This window comes from Trichechus manatus, unplaced genomic scaffold (assembly GCF_000243295.1).
Source record: "Trichechus manatus latirostris isolate Lorelei unplaced genomic scaffold, TriManLat1.0 scaffold00415, whole genome shotgun sequence".
Classification (NCBI taxonomy): Eukaryota; Metazoa; Chordata; class Mammalia; order Sirenia; family Trichechidae; genus Trichechus; species Trichechus manatus.
This window is the reverse complement of record NW_004444351.1, coordinates 148,004-167,362: the sequence shown is the minus strand read 5'-3', so window position 1 is coordinate 167,362 and position 19,359 is coordinate 148,004. Positions and strand designations below refer to the sequence as shown.

The 19,359-nt window shown below is 40.3% G+C and overlaps 1 protein-coding gene across 1 annotated transcript; it reads right to left on the bottom strand.

The window, feature by feature from the left end:
• Positions 1–291: 291 nt before the first annotated feature.
• STYK1 (serine/threonine/tyrosine kinase 1) lies at positions 292–14,572 on the bottom strand. The gene is made up of 9 exons (XM_004391044.1): positions 14,527–14,572; positions 14,008–14,142; positions 12,753–13,016; positions 11,736–11,917; positions 9,756–9,839; positions 7,325–7,533; positions 5,740–5,780; positions 4,728–4,824; positions 292–526 (listed from the first exon to the last, which is right to left on the bottom strand). Exons 1-9 carry the CDS (start codon positions 14,570–14,572, stop codon positions 292–294), a joined length of 1,293 nt encoding a protein of 430 aa, XP_004391101.1.
• Positions 14,573–19,359: the final 4,787 nt, after the last annotated feature.

Below are 19,359 nucleotides of genomic sequence, written 5' to 3'. Positions count from 1 at the left end.
GTGGGAGAAAACCAGCTTATTTGTATCATGCCCCAACAAACATTGCAGATTTCCACAACCTCCTTTATTACCACTTCTACTTTGGGTCTTTAAGACAATCTTGAAGACTGGGACAGCAAAAATGAAATGCAAAGTATTTCTCAGCCTCAAGGGTATGATGTGTAGAGCCTGAGCCAACACCATTTCAGGTTTGTAGGGGAAGACCCAAGATGCATGTCCCATCTCTCCCTTCACGTCCCACTAGAAAGTCCATTCTCAGTTCTTGGGGGAATTGGTTCCAAGAGTATATGATCACACATAAACGTTTCTTGCCTGGGGGTCCTCAGAGGGTAGTGTGGCCGTGGGGAGGCTCTCCACACTGATGCCAGCCACAGCTGCGTACAGTTCAGGCACCACTAACTCTGGTACTTGCAACACAGCCTTGTCACTTGCAGTTCGAGCAGCAGCTTCTAGACGCGAGCGTAGCTTTCTAGGTGAAGGACGGCTGTCCTCACTCCAGTGCCAGCAGGACTTCATAAGATTATACCTGAAAGGGAAACCAGGGAAACTGACTTCCTTGACAAGGGAAATGTATGAGCAACATGTCTCCTCTCCCAACAAACCTGAACAAAAAAAAGCCTACAATTCCAATTCTTTCATCTACTTCTGTTTGCCCTCTCATATTCTAATAATTCTAATTCTCATCTTCTTAATATGAAATCTTTTAATATAATTTTATTAACACCCAAACCCGAAAACCCATTGCTGTCAAGTCAACTCATAGCGACCATATAGGACAGAGTAGAACTGCCCCATAGGGCTTAAGGCTGTAATCTTTATGGAAGCTGACTGCCGCATCTTTCTCCCGAGGAGCAGCTGGCGGGTTTGAACCACCGACCTTTCAGTTAGCAGCCGAGCACTTTAACCACTGCACCACCAGGGCTCCTTATCAAAAGGCCTTCTAATAGGAATGATTCAAAATTTTTCAAACTACAACGAGTATGACACAACAGCTTTTTCACTCTACAGTCAGTCACTCTCAGAAGTTAAGCGTTCTTTTCTTTAGCTGTTACTAAATTGCAGAATTCCAGATCACTGCTAGAACTTTCCAATTAGTAAAAGCTACATTGTAGCCAGGACAATAAGAAATCATGGAATAATGTAATTCATACCAATTTCAGGTAATGTAATCATATGCTTCCTTCTATGGAGCTAGGTCATTTCCCTCCTTTATAATTTAGCTTAAAATCTCACTTCTCCAGGAAATCATCTTAATCAAGATAAAAGTACTTAACACCTTTTATCCGTCTTTTCTACAGTCCATTCTACAGAGAATTTATAATGCAGTTTAGTTTCAAACACTTTATCATGTCCCACCCCTGCTCAAAAACTACAGTGGTTTCCTACTGCTTACCATATGAAGTCCTTATCCTACCCCATAGCTTCTCTACCTCATTTTAAAAAAAAAGATTTACTGTCAATTCTAACTCATGGTGACCCATGTGTATAAAAGTAGGACTGTGCTCTATAGCATTGTTTTATACGGCTAATTTTTTCAAAAGTAGATCACCAGGCCTTTCTTCCAAGGCACCTCTGGGTGGACTCAAACCTCCAACTGTTTGGTTAGCAGCCAAGTATATTAACTGTTTGCACCACGCAGGGACTTCCTGAACCCCATGTTGTTGTTAGCTGTCCTCAAGTCAATTCCAACTCATGGTAACCCAATGGGTTATAGAGTAGAACTGATCCATAGGGTTTTCTTGGCTGTAATCTTAATGGAAGTAGATCACCAGGACTTTCTTCTGCAGTACTGCTGGCTGGGCTCAAACCACCAATCTTTAGATTAGCAGTTGGGTGCAAATGGCATAGACCCTGCCTAACTGAACCTCTTTCCTCTAACAAGTCAGTGTCTTGCTATGTCCTAGATGTGGTTGGAACAGGCTGCATAAGCTCAATTACCACCATTGCTGAATAATTGATTCGCACCATTACTAGCCCCCACTTTTCCTCATGATATTTTTTTCTTCTTTCTCCCTCCTCCTATTGCAGCGACATTAAGTAAAGCTTCTCCTTGGAGGGTGGCAAAACAAATTGATAACCCTCAAGGACTTCCAGTAAAAGGATTAAATCATCTGCAATGTGACGATCATGACTAACGGTACCAGATAACCTTCAAGGACGGCCAGTAAGAGGTTAGCTCATCTAAGACATGAGAAACGTGACCACCGTGAAGAGAAACTATAATCCTATCTGTATAAAACCTTCAGCCAGTCTCCAGTTCTGGGAGACAGGTCTTTTGGAAGAGCTCATCCCCTCTGTCTCCTGTATATCGATATACAATAAAACCCTCTTGCTGCTCACCTCACCCCTGTCTCAGACAGCAGGTGGCTCAGATCTGCGTTTTGCGGTAACATGGTTACTAATGCCCAACTCTGTGTGTGCTCATGCCATGCCCAGTTCCTTGACTGCCATCTTCATGGTCATCATTTCCTGCAGGGTGGTTTAAATCTCGATTCATCTATGAAACCTTCCCTTACAAACAGTCTTAGTTATCTAGTACTGCTATAACAGAAATACCACAAGTGGATGGCTTAACAAAGAGAAATCTATTCTCTCACAGTCTGGTCGGCTAGAAGTCTGAATTCAGGGCACTAGCTCCAGGGGAAGGCTTTCTCTCTCTGTCAATTCTAGGGGCAGGTCCTTGACATCAATCTTTCCCTGGTCTAAGAGCTTCTCAGTGCAGGGACCCTGGGTCCAAAAGACTCGTTCTGCTCCTGGCTCTTCTTTCTTGGTGGTATGAGATCCCTCCTTCTCTGCTCAATTCTTTCTTTTATATCTCAAAAGAGATTGACCCAAGATACAACATACTCCTGTAGACTGAGTCCTGCCTCATTAATATAACTGATTCTGATCTATAGAGACCCTATAGGACAGAGTATAACTGCCCTATAGGGTTTCCAAGGAGCAGCTGGTGGATTCAAACTGCCAGCCTTTTGGTTAGCAGCCTTAGCTCTTAACCACTGCACCACCAGGGCTCCCGTTAACATCACAGAGGTTAGGTACAACACATAGGATAATCACATCAGATCACAAACTGGTGGACAACCCTACAATACTGGGAATCATGGCCTAGCCAAGTTGACACACGCAATTCAATCCACGACACAAACCTCTGTCTAATCCATTTCTCACATTCATAAATGCTATTCCAAAAAGACTTTGTAAATGATTCTGCTTTAATAATACTGCCAACATTTACCAATAAATTATTATAGGTAAGACACAGCACTGGAAATTAAAATGCAGTATTCCATTTTAGCCTCATAATACTTTGTGCTAGGATTATTATCATCCTCATTTGAAGATCAACAATGTACAGAAAAGATAAATAATGTGTCCAAAACCAAACCGAGAGTAACTAGCAGAGCTAGGTCTGAATTCATGTCTTTTTGACTCCAGAACATGAGACTGACCTTTTAACCATTCTGCTATGTTACTTCACATTTTATGTTCCTTTATATATTCTTTCAGATATCTCCTCGTTAAACTGTTATGTGCTTCAACATCAGGTACCTTGTCAGTTATGTGACTCTCCCCAGTATCAATGACAGCCTTTTAGCTAAGTCTGAAATCTGAGCCTCAGTGGTACAGTGGTTAAGCACTCAGCTGCTAACCGAAAGGTCAGCAGTTTGAACCCACCAGCAGCTCCACAGGAGAAAGGTGTGACAATCTGCTTCCATGAACATGACAGCCTTGGAAACCCTATGGGACAGTTTTGCTCTGTCCTGTAGGATCGCCATGAGTTGGCATCAACTCAACGGTGCACAACGATAACAAGCCTGAAATAAACATTTGTCATCAATTTCATTCAGTATACTCAACTGGCATTACCTTCTGCATATTTCTGTGTATTATATTTATATATATAGTTATGATATCTGCCATTTACAATTTGCCTAACATAGTAACTACTTATTATCAGGAAAACCAAATGCTGAAAATTTACCCCTTCAATGCCAAACAATTACAAAATATCAACAGTTCTAATAGAAATGTCCATCAATACATCATATTCTCTCCTGCCTTCTTATACATGATTTAACCTTTTCTTGAGTTCTAGAACAATCTTTCTGTGCATGTGTATTTTATCAGTAATAGCGTTCTGCAGGTAATTTGTAATTTTTCTGTTTTCTGGCTCACCATTCTGATACACCAACTGTCCCTTTCTGCTGACTATAGTGTACCCTCTTTCTCCTGCCTTCAAATTTCTTCTTATTCCTTTCTGGTTTGCTATGAATGTGTTGAGAGATGGGAAAACATTGTCAATAATTTTAAAAATTAAATATTAAATAAGAGCCAGTATACGCTGAATGACTAACTCTAGTGCAGTGGATTTTATGACAGCTACCTTATAACTGAAGCTGCCAGAAAAGTGACATTTGGATCAATAAGACACTACTGGACCTGCATGGAGTACCTGTTTTAGAAGTTTCCTGAGGAACTGAGCTTCATCAAACTTAGATTCCTAGCAGTCTCAGTGGTTGCCCCAACACTGTATGTGTGTGTGTGTTTGTGTGTGTGTGCGTGTGTATTTTATACATTTGAGAGCAGATGTACTTACTTCATGGCTGTGCATGAGCACATAAAGGGAAGCCTGGGGTCTCCTGTGTCACTTTAAAAGGGCATGATTGTTGGGGAAGCAAAAAAGACTTGAGGTGAGAGAAAAGCAGCCTTTAAAAGTCACTTACATGGTGTGTGTGCAGGTACTGGGTCTCTTCATGATTTTCCTTCTCTGCAGGTGCTGTAGGATTCTGGTAGGAGGGACTTCAGGATACGGTGGGGCCCCTGCCAGTATGGAAAGAATGAGTATCAAGAGAACTTTAGGGTCCTTTAGAATGTGAACTATAACTTAGCACTACTCTCCAGCCACCCTGAGTAACTGCCTGCAAAAGATACAGCCATGGGAAATATACTAGATATAATGTGGATGCTACCTGGTGACTGAATAAGGATATGGTTTAGAGAATTTCAAAAAAAGATGTCTGGTGGTGGGAGGGAGGGAAGAACGATAAGGGAGGGGAATTCTGAGTCTTTGGGAAAATAACAAAATAAGGCAAAGGGAGAAGGAAGGGCTGCCCTCCACACCCCAAAAGTGGGAAGGCACTGCAGTTTCTCAGTCCAGTGGATTATTTCATCTGAAAACATTTTTATGTACCAAGCCTGAGCATCCTTTTGGTGCAAGATCACTCTGGGGTTTATCTTTTGGATTTGAAAGCATCACTTGAAAGTTTTGGGGGAAAGAAAGTGGAAGAGAAAAAAAAAAGTAAGGGGAGGAGACAGAGATGGGGAGCAGGTTAGGAAGGGAATCGTTACTTTTTAAGACTTATCTCAGGAATCGGGCTTGGATTTGACATCAGCCCAGTTGAAACTTCAGGGCTTGTACTGAAGGCGCTTCTCAAAGCATACACCATCCAAAACCCAAATAAATGTACTTGTGTATTTGCATACAGGTACACACTACTTTGGAGCCCTCTTGGCATGGTGGTTAAGCACTCGGCTACTAACCAAAATATTGGTGGTTTGAACCCACCAGCCGCTCTGTAGGAGAAGGATGTGGCAGTCTGCTTCCCTAAAAGATTTACAGCCTAGGAAACCCTATGGGGCAGCTCTACTCTGCCCTATCGGGTCGCTATGAGTCGGAAAGGACTCTATGGCAATAGGTTTTGGTTTTGGACACACTACTTTGGGGATCATCCTTACCTAAAGTCACCATCTCATAGAGGAGGATCCCAAAGGACCAGCTGTGAAAGAAACAAACCAATTTGCTTTAAAAAAAAAAAAAAAATTGCCCTTGTTAAAGAGAACTCACTTAAATATCAGAAGCCTTCACTAAGAACCCCATAAAGAAGGCAATGAAGGAGAATTGAGGATGGATGTTAGATAAAATACACAAAGTAATCGGCCCATTAGAAAGCATTTCTGTCCAATCCCCTCAGAGTATACTCTCTCTGAGGACAGGGTCTATGTCTCCTTTCTGCTATATCTCACATTAATAGATGTTTACTATTATTTGCTGAATTGTGTATGTGTGCGCACACGTAAAAACACATTCACCCAGGTATAAAGAAATTCCCTTCTGCGTCTTTCTCAGCCCTTCCATTCCCCACTGCTAAATTTCTCTGAAAACTAAGTTGAATGTTTTAAGAATATTCTACAAAAATATCCTGCTAAAAAGAAAGTGCTGTCAAATTGACCATGTGTGAGACTACTGTAGAAAATTTGGAAAAATAACAATAAAAGTCTGTAGTCAAATGCTTCACAGTTGTTCTCAAGTCTCTCAGTCTAGTTAGAATCATCCCAAACTGAAACTAAAAAATAATTCATTATGGATGCAATTTACACGAGAAACACAACATATAACTGTTTTGCAGGCCTGTACTCATAGAAAAGGCCTTGGGCCTTCTTTCAAAAGATTGATTGATAAATGCACATTTGTATATTCCAAGTAAAAATAAAATATGTGAGGTGTGTATATTTATTTTTCTTTTAATAATTTCTGGTTTAACCGACTTTTTGATTAAGTGGACCTACCTCTTCAAACAAGAAGACATCTACTGGATTAAATTTTCACATATTGGTGATATTTTCTTTCTTTCTTTTTTTTTAATTCCTATTGTTATGGATTGAATTGTGCCCCCCTCCCAAAAAAAATATATGTGCTGGAATCCTAACCCATATACCTAAGGATGTAATTCTGTTTGGGAACGGGTTTTCTTTGTTATGTTAATTATGTCATACCAGTGTAAGGTGGGTTCTAAACCTAATCACTTCTGAGTTGTAAGGAGCAGCATAGCCAGAGACACAAGCAAGCACAAATGGGGGAAGGTAGATGCCATGTGAAGATGGCCAAAGAACCGAGGAATGCTGGGGCTACAGGAGCTGAGACAAGGACCTTCCCTGGAACTGACAAAAAGAGAGCCTTCCCCTATAGCCAGTGTCCTGAATTTGGACTTCCAGCCTCCTAAACTGTGAAAAAATTAATTTCTGTTCTTTAAAGCCACCCACTTGTGGTATTTCTGTTACAGCAGCAACTAAGAAACTAAGACAACTATTTAAGGCTGCTAATCTAACATAGAAGGAATACTTGAGAAGGCATTTTAAAAAAATTACAGCCAGATACTGAATATCAATTCCATCGCACGGTATTTCGGCTTCAGAGTATGTCTGACTTCTACATAAAGATTTCACTTGTAGGTATAACTGGCAATAAACCCAATCATGTTTATCAACCAGAGGACACTCAGGTCATGCGGCCAGAAATCCAACGTGCAGGAGCAAATCGTACATATCTCCTCTGATGCTAGCAGGTCTCAGGAGAAGCCGTTCTGGGGCAAGCCACTTGAGAGGTACGGTATGAGCAGAGGAGATGGCCCCTCGGGCATGGACTTCATAGGCCAGGCCCAGGCCACAGAGCTTGGCAGTGAGATCACCCTGGATCAGAATATTCCTGGCTGCCACATCCCCGTGGAATAGTTGTTTATCCTGGAGGAATTCCTGTCAAGATAAGATCAATTATAGAGCAGCTGTCTGAGGTCATGGCTTGGGTCCAAGGCAAGGAAAGCCAGTTCTAGGAATCCTGAAAAAGATAAGGGCACTTCCTACTCTGAACAAGTCTCCTTAATGACATATCACTTCCAAAACATTCATGCTAATGAACCAGACATATTTGCATTGGTTAGGATTACCAGTTGAGGAAATAATCCAAGTCACATTAATATTGAGTTTGGAAGTATAATCACCCACTCTATCAAGCACTGACCTTGCTTGATTTCACATTCCTCTCAGTTAGAGAGGATCCACCTAGACATTGGAAAAGAGAATAGGTCCCAAGTTTCTAGCAATAGTCCCAAAAATGAGGTGATAGATAAACAGCAAAACTGAATGCCATAATCACGAATTCATACAGAGTTTTACATCAACTCATTCTGTTCCTGAAATCACTAGATAAGGTGAGTTAAGGAAGTATCTTTTAGAGAAATTGAGATGATTGCACAGATGACACAGTTATTGAGGGTGGTGACCAGAACAGCTATTCTAATTCACAGCAAGTGCTATCAACTCTACTAGTAATTCTCAAACTAGGCTGCAAGTCAGAGTCTTTTGACAGCTTTTAAAAAATGTAAGATTTTTACCCCAGATTTACTAAACCAAAATCTAGGAAGAGGGATCTGGTAATCTATATTTTTAAAAATTACCCAAAATGATTCTCATGCAGCCAACAAAGCATTTAGGAATGACTGCACCTGGATGGCACTGATTGACTGGTGTCCCTTCCCCTACATCAAGCTTTTTACAAGGCAGATGGAGAAGTCGAACACTGTACATGATTAAAACGCTGCAGCTTGGGGTCTATGATTACTAAACAAGTTTTATCTTGTTTGTTTTTGTTTTTTAAAAGGTAAAGGCGAAACACTGCTTTCCAGTTACCGACGATGGAGGAAACAGTGACTAGCAATTTTATTTCTCTGCGGATGTTTTCAAACAAAGGAATTGTACTTTAACGAGAAGAATCAATGAATGTACTGACTATGAGGTTGGTAAAAGTAAGAAAAGTAGTATGTTGTTACCTTGTAACAGGTAGCCTAGGGCCCTGATCGATGATCATAAACGTGATCAATGCATCCCTCTAGGGTACCTTGCAAGATAGTTTAGAATACAAGGTAGGCTGTATCCTGACACCCTAACTTTATAAAGGGAACACAGAAACTAGGCCCTCCAGCCACTATAAAGAATGTTCATTTATATGATGTGCTCCCTTCCTTGCCCCGTGGGAGCTTCAGCTAAAACTACTGTTGTTTGTTCACCTCACTACCTCTTTTCTTTTTTTTTTCCCTAGGCGTTTCCTGATTCCGTTTAGATTCTTGGTATATTTGACACCTCAAGATGGCAAGATCTATCACACACTTAAAGTAGTAGCTTCATAGAGGCCTGATTTTGTATAGAAAAAATGCTAATTTTAAAAACAATTATCTAAATAATTGCATAGAAATAGTCATCTGAGTTTCATGAGTAATTCTGGTAAAGGTTTTTTTTTTTTTTTCCTGTTAAACTCTGAGTTCTTTCTCTTACTTCTTTGTTTTAAATTAAAATAAAGGACTGATCTTACTTTTGCCCCTTCTCATTCCTTCCCTTCAACTTGTTACTTATTTTTTTTTTTTAAGGGTATGTATTTACTATCACACTCAATATCAAAGCAAGTCTCCAACCAAACATGCTCTAAACTAGTTTTTCTTGTTTTGTTTTTTTTTTTTCAGGTATAAAATTGTATACTTCCTTCTGTTTCTATAGCCTTTCATCCATTCGGTTTCTCTTCCCATATTTTGGCCCAAACTCCTTCCATATTTGCCCCTTCTACATCTATTCATATTAACACAATGGGCAAGTAGGGGTATCAGGTGGATGGACATACAGCTCTTGGCACTGGTTCTTGACCTTTAAAACTCAGAAAACTTTTAAAACCTTTACTGTTCCTTCTAAAAACTCTACATTGACTACTTTCTGCTTGGAATTACCAACTATGTACATTATCTAAATGATTTCATAAAGAAAGGACTAAAGATAATTTATCAGTGCTTGAGTTTCTGCCTGCTAACTTTTATTTAGTTTCCTTTATACTATCTTCCCCATTTGAGGATACAAATATGGGAAATATGGCACTGTATTACAGGCTACCAAGAAAATTCCCCACCATTTATTGGCATTTTCCCCAGCTTTACCAGAGCCGAAAGGACTTGCTTCCCAATGTGATATACTTGTTTTTCTGTGAGATCATAGAGAAGGCCATCCATGTTCATCACATCCTGAAGAGACAGAAAGAATTAAAAAAGCATTATATCAAAGTGACATTAACAGATTTTTTCCAAAAATAAATGAATAAAGACAGGGATACTCTGAAACGCAGATTTAAAAACTAAGACAAGAATGTAAAAACACAAGAACTAAAGTTCAGAGAGACCATGTCAGATACGGAAAGTACAATGATTCATTGGACTGGAAAAACTATAAAGAATGTGGATGAATAGCAGAAGGAGGGAAGAATAGAATAGTAGGTAAGGAAGACCAGTGTATATAAGACTTATCCACTTGATAAAGCAGTAATTTTTGCCTGTGTGTGTGTGTGTGTGTGTGTGTCTGACACAGAGAGAGAGATTAGCACATTAACTCAGCATGTCTTTCTTGAATGTCTATGCCAGTTCCTTAGAAGCTGGGAATACAAAAGCAAGCAAAACCAACATGGCTGCTGCCTTCTGGAGCTTATACTGTGGCAGACACGTGTGACTCAGAATCAAATGATCCTATATAAATATATGGTGTCATGAAGGTGCATGTAAGAGTAATAGGACAGTATATGATGGTGGGGGAGGAGAGCTTATTAGGTTATGAAAAACAGAGAAAGCTTTTGATGGGCTCTCAAGGATGAGTAGGCACTAACTATGCAAAGAAAACAAGAGAGAGAAATTTGGTATAATGGGAAGAGCTCGCGAAAATGATCTGAAATAGATAAGTGTGGTAGTTTTGAGAAAATGAAAGAAGCTAGTGTGTTTGGAGCATGGAACAAGTTAGATATAGATAACCTCTTGAAAAGGTTTAAAATGCCTAAAGACTTGCATACTCTCCTATTTACATCACTGGATGGGAAATATTAACAGGGCCCCTTTTTCATGCATATTCAGTAGTACAAGGCTCAGCATGCTGAGGAGGCTTAATTAATATTAACCTGGCCAGTGAGCAAGTGTGAAGCTAGCTAGGAAAACAGGTAACACTACAGAAAGAGGAACGTGTAGAGAACTAGGGAAATTATAAACAAAAGGACTTGCACTTGAGCCGGATAATTTCTGTTAGATTTTAAGTTTTAAAAATATGAGTTTGATGCGGAAAAACTTACAAGTTTAATTAGCTCTGTTATACAAGGATTATGTTACAGACAGGAAGTTACGCTAATGATAACGGCAACAACAAAATCACCGTCATTGTTAACAGTTATGCTGTTGTGTTATCATACAGCAGCTACAATTTTATGAGCTCTTGTTATGTACCAATCCAAACCCAAGTCCATTGTCATCAAGTCGATTCTGACTGACAGCAACCCTAGAGGACAGAATACAACTGCCCCATAGGGTTTCCAAGGAGCACCTGGTGGCTTTGAACTGCCAACCTGTTGGTTAGCAGCCATAGCTCTTAATCACTGCGCCACCAGGGTTTCCATGTACCAATCATTACTGTGTTTTTACATACATAACTTCTTTTAATGTTTAATAACTTATTATTACTATTATGATACAGATTCAGAAAACTCAGGCTCAGAGAGGTGACTAGCCAAAGTCTCACAGCTAGTAGATGAACCGAAAGTCCATGCTATAAACCTGTGCTGTCCAATACAGCAGCCATTACCACAAATGGTTATTTAAACTTAGATTATTTAAACTTAAATAAAATTTAAAATTCAGTTTCTCAGCCACACTAGCCATATTTCAAGTGGTCAATAGCCACCTGTGGCTAGTGGCTACCATATTGGACAGAGCAGATATAGAACCTTTCTATTATCCCAAAAGTTATATTGAACAGTGCTGCTCACACTCACTCCGTTATGCTAATAATGTCTCTAAAATGTGTCATTTGCCAGGCTAATGGACATGTTAACAGTTAATCAGCCAAGTCAAGCCTTTCCCTCCTAACACCTCTAGCCTACTGCTCACCCGGCGACAGGTCCAGAGAAAGCTGAGCAGGTCTCCCTGGGCCACATCTTCCAACACCATGTAGAGCGGCAGCCCTTCTGTGCAGCAACCTTCCAGCTGCACCAGGTTCTTGTGCTTCCCCAGATACTGACGGAATTGGATTTGCCCTAAGAAATCCTGTACCTCACGGAGCCCAGCTGGTTCTATGGAGGACAGGAGAGCCAGGGGCAGTGAGTAGTCAGAGCACCACCAATAAATGGGAGGCACAGAGCAGGAAGCAACGTCAGATGGGAATTCTCAAGGCTTCACAAGGGGATGAGTGTAGACAAAAAAGTTAATAGAAAGGGGACCAATTATAAGAAGGTGATATCCCAAATGTCACCAGTCCTTTGTCAAAGATAGCACAGAATCATAGATCTTAGAACTGGAGAGACTTTATCTGCCTAAGGAGAGAAGTGTTATGTTGACATTAAAATAATATCCCTGTCTAGGTCTTTTGATTAATATCCTTGTTTATACTTATCCTTGTTCTTTTTTATGTATCCACTAATACTGATCCATATCATGAGAATCAGCAAAAAATAAGAAATACAGTATCAGGGAAAGGTATTAAATAATGAAGAAAAATAAACTCAGAATTCTAGTCCAAGTAACATCCAATATGGAGAACTCAATTCCAACATCAAATATCACCTACTTTATGCCAGGCACTGTTCGAGGCATTAAGAATAAGCAAAGTTCATATTTTCATGAAGACTACTTTCTAGTAGTAGGGGAGAGAAAGCAGACACTAATATATCAGATGATGAACATTATGGAGAAAAATAACATGCAAGGATGAGCTAAGGGAAGAGAGCCCAAGAAGGACATTTCTGTCCCAAGTTTCCACCCTCTATCCCCTTCTTCTGTATGTAGTTGTGATTACAACTATATGTTGATGAACATCTTAATGTTTACAAAGCCTGTTAGCATTCACTGATAGAGGCTCAGGGTTGAAAAGTAAAAAGGAGAAGGGAAGTCTAGATCTTGTTATTTTACCTCTTAGAGCCTTGACTACAACACTCTTGGACTTCCTGGGGTCCCCAGAGTGCATCTTGGCTCGATAGATGGCTCCACAATTACCATTGTGGATCTGCTCCAGAACATCAGAGAGTTGCTCCCGGGGCACCTGCAACTTAGCTAAGGCAGGTGTGGTGGCTCGTAGAAGGCTTTCCACCGATGTCTCAAGTGGCAAGAACACATTTCCTCCAAGTCCTGCTGCTTTACAGCTGAGGTCCCTAGATGGAGGCGTGGGGCTTATGCCTAGAACAAACAGATAATACCAACCAGCTTCTCCCTGTCCTTGGGACTTCAGGAAAGTAGAGCCTGGAACAATCTGGCAAGGAAGTTCCTTCAGCAATTTCCTCTCTGGCCAATATAGGAATGTCTTTCCATGTCTCTCTATGAACCAACATCAATACCAACCTTGTCAAAACTCCATTACTTCTAGGACAACTCAAGATGGGCCCCTGGAAAGTGGTAATGACCTTTTCTTTCTGTTTTCTTCAGGATTACCATTCCATATTCCCCGTGAGTGTAGTATGGAGACTTTTAAGGAAGTTCCTGAATAGGTATGATGCAAACCACGGGTACCTAAGGATGATGGTAACTACCAGTGGGTGCTATCATTTAAGTCAGCAAAATGGCTTCCAAAGATGGAAGGGAGTTATGGATAGCTAGTCAACTCTCAACTCTGGCTGTTCTTGCTCACTCAAGTTGTCTCAGAAGCAAACTATTCTATATTTCCCAGGGTCATGGTCAACAAAGTCTTTTGGTACTTTCCCCCTTTTTAGCCAGAATGGATTTTTCTTCAGCCAGGAAAGAGAGATTCATTCTTATTATTAAATCCCTGTTCATACATTCATTCACTTATTCAACAAATATCACGTACTATACATGCCCGGCATTGCTCTAGGTAGTGGGAATAGGCAAAGTCCAGATTCTCATGAAGATTCCTTTCTAGTGGTAGGAGAGAGGAAGCAGATAATAATATATTAGGCAATGAGTGTTATGGTGGAAAATAACACAGGAAAAGGGGGATAAGAAATGTCAATGATGCTATTTTATATTTGAAGGTCAAGGAAGGCCACTCTGATGACATTCATGCTGGTATCAGGAAGAGTGTTATGCACAAAGGCAACAAGAAGCACAAAGGCACTGAGAACCGAGTGATACACTTGGTACATTTGAGGAAGAGCAAGGAAGCCAGTGCAAGAGCCTGTTCTCCTGTCCAGCCCCAAACTTGGAGCTTTACCTTGGAGTCCAGAAGTCTGTTGTTGGGATCTTTGTCCTCTGATAAAAAGCCACAGGATGACCCCAAGAAGGATGAGGAAGGCCCCAACCAGGAGGGTCGGGACAATGATAACCGCATACTGTTCCCCCTGGACAACTAGGGAAACAAGAAGAGAAGAGCGTGAAGAAGGCAGACCTGATATTCACACAGTTTACCCTACTCTTCTTCTCCTCTGCTTCCATTCAATGGAACCATTATTGGGAGCAACTCTATAATGTCCCTGTGTCTTAGCCCATCATGTGTGCCCTATACCTCCCCTGTAATTTGTCCTACTGAGATAGAAGATTCAGCCTCTGAATCTCTGATTGTCACTTGCTACCCTTTTCAAAGACAATGGCCTCTAGACCCCATTCCTCTATAACTGCTATCTTAATTTCTACGAGAAATCATATAATCCTCCTTCCAGAATCTATCAAGACAGTAGTTTAGTCTCTATAATCTTAAGATCATAGGATAGACATTTGTAGTATCTGTACTTACCACACAACTTGTCACTGAGACTGCATTCCAGTAGCATCCGTGCCATCCCTCTCTCATCTCCCGCTGCCACAGGGCTGCCCTATTTCTGTGCTAGACCCACAGAGAATACACAGGGCACAGCTGTGAGTAATTCCCAAGGATTGAGTGATCCTGGAAAAATTAAAGTGGAACACACATAGCATTTTTAAATGCCTCTACAGTCCAATCATTAAGTAGATGGCTACCTAGAACTCTGAACCATTCATTCATCTCTATCCATCTACCTGATATTTAGTCTGGGAGAATTTTTTTTCCCTGGCATTTACTCTTCTCCACTATACAGAAAGTAGGGCCGTCAGGTGGTCTTATCCTTTCATTCCATTGTTAGAAAAATTATTGTAAAGCCAGTATCCACCCCCTCAACACACACACACAGGACCCCTACTCCCATACTGAAGTACATATTTTTCAACTGCCTAAGCAATTGTGGTCCCATAGTTTATATGGGCAAGCTCTACCTCCACTATAGTCACTTAGCATTTTTGTTAGCTGTGTATCACTTGTCTGTTAAACATTTAATTTTCATTTTTCTACAAAGTTAATGCAGACAATGAATAAACAGTTGGCAGATTTCAAGAGAGATGGGTTATGCATTTGCTTTCTTCCTGTGAAGCACCTGCCCTCTGTACCCTCACAACCAGTGAACAGGCAGCATATATAATAAAAACTACTTAATTCTATAGTTCTCAGAGTTTGAGGAGCTTCCCCTGCAAACCATACATGGACACAGACGCGTTCTTACTAGAATACAGATTAAAGGGAGTGTTAGTACCAAACTATCTTCTTTGTCTCTTTTAGGTAAAGAGGAAATATATTCACAAGGTTCCTATAATGGTGTACCGTAAAAATCTTTTTCCCATCACATCCTCTATCTATGCAGTTTCCAATTTTCCACAAAGTAGATTGTAATTACTAGTTTCTTATGTATCTGGCCAGGGATTTTTTATGTGCATAGCATTTAAGTCTATACATATAATTAGCAAAATATTTAAGATGTCACCTACAGAAACTTGGTCCTTTGTTTTTGAAGAAAACTGGTGGTTATTTTTCTTCCATATACCTGCAAACTTGATATTTTACCCTTGCTTGACAAAACTCTCCCCTGGTTCTGTGATCAGCAGAGCTTACTTCTTTAATTCTGATTGATCTGAAACAAAATATGGTGATTTTCTGCTGTCTAGGTAATCATAAACATGTGAATCGGTTACATAGTGATTTGATATAAAGGTAAAACAAATATAAATATTGTACCTTCTATGATATTATAGTGTATTGTACTATTAATTATTGATACTGTTGTTGTTGTTGTCAGGTGTCGTCAAGTCTGTTCTGACTCATGGTGACCCTATGTACAACAGAATGCAACACTGCCTGGTTCTGTGCCATCCTCACAATCATTGTTATGCTTGAACCCACTATTGCAGCCACTGTGTCAGTCCATCTCATTGAAGCTCTTCCTCTTTTTCGCTGACCCCCTACTTTACCAAGCATGATGTCCTTCTCCAGAGACTGATCCCTCTGGATAACATGTCCAAAGTATGTGAGACAAAGTCTCGCCATCCTTCCTACTAATGAGCATTCTGGCTGTACTTCTTCCAAGACAGATTTGTTCATTCTTCTGGCAGTCCATGGTATATTCAATATTCTTCTCCAACACCATAACTCAAAGGCATCAATTCTTCTTCGGTCTTCCTCGTTCATTGTCCAGCTTCCACACGCACATGAAGCAATTGAAAATACCATGGCTTGAGTCGGGTGCACCTTAGTCCTCAAAGTAACATCTTTTCTTTTTAACACTTTAAGAAGGTCTTTTGCAGCACATTTGCCCAAAGCCATGTGGCCTTTGATTTCTTGACTGCTGCTTCCATGGGTGTTGATTGTGGTTCTAAGTAAAATGAAATCCTTGGCAACTTCAATCTTTTCTCCATTTATTGTGATGATTATTGGTCCAGTTGTGAGGATTTTTGTTTTCTTTATGTTGAGGTGTAATCCATACTGAAGGCTGGTTTGATCTTCATCAGTAAGTGCTTCAAGTCCTTTTCACTTTCAGCAAGCCAGGTTGTGTCAACTGCATAACACAAGTTGTTACTGAGTCTTCCTCCAATCCTGATGCTGTGTTCTTCATATAGTCCAGCTTCTCAGACTATTTGCTCAGCATACAGATTGAATAAGTATGGTGAAAGATATAATCCTGGCACACACTTTTCCTGACTTTAAACCATGCAGTATCCCCTTGTCCTGTTCAAACAACTGCTTCTTGATCTATGTACGGGTTCCTCATGAGTACAGTTAAGTGTTCTGGATAACTTTTCAATGTTATCCATAATTTGTTATGCGCTTCCAAACTAAGAAAGACTAGGAAGAAGGACCTGGCAGTCTACTTCTGAAAAAATTAGCCAGTGAAATGTTATGAATAGCAGCAGAACATTGTCTGATATAGTGCCAGAAGATGAGCCCCTCAGGTTGGAAGGCACTCAAAAGATGACTGGAGAAGAGCTGCCTCCTCAAAGTAGATTCGACCTTAATGACATGGATGGAGTCAGGCTTTCGGGACCTTCATTTGCTGAGGTGGCAGGACTCAAAATGAGAGGAAACAGCTGCAAACATCCATTAATAGTTGGACTCTAGAATGTACAAAGTATGACTCTAGGAAAATTGGAAATCATCAAAAATGAAATGGAACACATAAACCTTGATATCCCAGGCATTAGTGAGCTGAAATGGACTGGTATTGGCCATTTTGAATTAGACAATCATATGGTCTACTATGCCAGGAATCACAATTTGAAGAGGAATGGCATTACATTCATCGTCAAAAAGAACATTTCAAGATCTACCCTGAAGAACAACACTGTCGGTGATAGGATAATATCCATATGCCTACAAGGAAGACCGATTAATAGGATTACTATTCAAATTTACGCACCAACCACCAAGGCCAAAGATGAAGAAATTGAAGATTTTTTACCAACTTTTGCAGTCTGAAATTAATCGAACATGCCATCGGGATGCATTGATAATTAGTGGTGATTGGAATGCAAAAGTTGGAAATAAAAAAGAAGAATTGGTAGTTGGAAAATATGGCCTTGGTGATAGAAAGGATGCTGGAGATCACATGATAGAATTTTGCAAGACCAACGACCTCTTCATTGAAAATACCTTTTTCCAACAACATAAATGGCAACTATACACATTGACCTCGCTAGATGGAATACACAGGAATCAAATTATTGATACTGGTAATCAATAATTATTAATACTAAAAGCCACAATGTTACTTATTGAGGCAGAGTCTCTCAGTGCCTTAAACAGGTAAAGAAACCCTGCAGCTTCAGCCTCACCCCTTTTTCCTCCCTTCCTGGAGCTTCATGATCTTGTTCTTGGGGATGATAGTTAAAAATATAATTCCTTTACAATTCAAAAGAGAGACTAGTGTGTGGTTCATTGACAGAAGCCCAAGTAAACGGAGGAGCTGCCTGGAGAAGAGAAGGAAATTCTCATCTGTAGGTTTGTACACAGCAAAGGATTAAGTCAATGAATAGTTAGATAGCAAAGTCCATCTCCTCTAAGTTTGTAAGCCAAGAAGGCAAGGAGAAAGGTAGTTGAGAATTTTTCCACAATTCTATGAAGGAACAGAGAGAAATATTACATGCATGAAAGGGAAGATACCAGCAATTAAGAAACGAGGAGCTATGAGTGGGTGAAGCAAAGGAGGTCTTGAAAACAAAACATCAGCTCAGCTAGAATTCAGAAGCTATTTGAAAATTTCTCCCACCATTCTCATTCTTCTCTCTTCTTGCTTCCCTTCAGTGCATTATCAGATATAATTATTTTCATTCTGGGAGCAACCAGTTTAGCAAGTTCGGCGCTCTGAGGAGTAGGTTCTATAAGCATAATCTCTCTAAACATAAAACAATTGGAGGAAAGGGTCAGTAAGCAGCCAGCTCAGACTTGTGAGCTCTGCCCAGAAACCAAACTATGCATCCACTAAAACATACTGACCAAAACAAACCTCTTACTGTTGAGTCGATTCAGACTCATAGCGACCCTATAGGACAGAGTAGAACTGCCACATAGGGTTTCCAAGGCTGTATCTCTTTACAGAAGCAGACTGCCACATCTTTCTCCCATGGAGCCGCTGGGGGTTTGAAATGCCGACCTTTCAGTTAGCAGCTTAGCGCCTTAACCACTGCACCACCAGGGCTCCTAAAACATACTGAAGGAAGTAATTTAAAGTTGGTGTGTACGTGTATCCCTGCTTAGAACTGCTCATGATGGGCCACACTCAGTTATAGGCACACAGCCAAACACACCTACACCCAATGACTCAAACCCATGGCAGTACCCTTGTACCTAGATGTCAGATTTCGTTACTTACAGAGAACCACCCTAGGATACAGTATGACCTTCTATTGCATTTCCTGAGCCAAGTTCTCACTCTCCATTGTATTTGTGCATGGGCAGTTTGAAGAAGCTAGCTTATGCACACCTAGCAGCCCGGTGAAGTTGGAGCAAGGAAACAAATGTGTAGAGGGATGAGGACCACTCAGTCAAATCACTTTCCAGATGTCTATTCAATAAACTTTTTTCAATAATTTCAGTATTTCTAGAGGCATATGGGACAATCCAATGAGTCTACGATTTTCTTTTTTTTTATTGTACTTTAGATGAAGGTTTACAGAACAAATAGTTTCTCATTAAACAGTTAGTACATATATTGTTTTATGACAATGGTTAACAACCCCACGACATGTCAACACTGTCCCTTCTCAACCTCGGGTTCCCTATTACCAG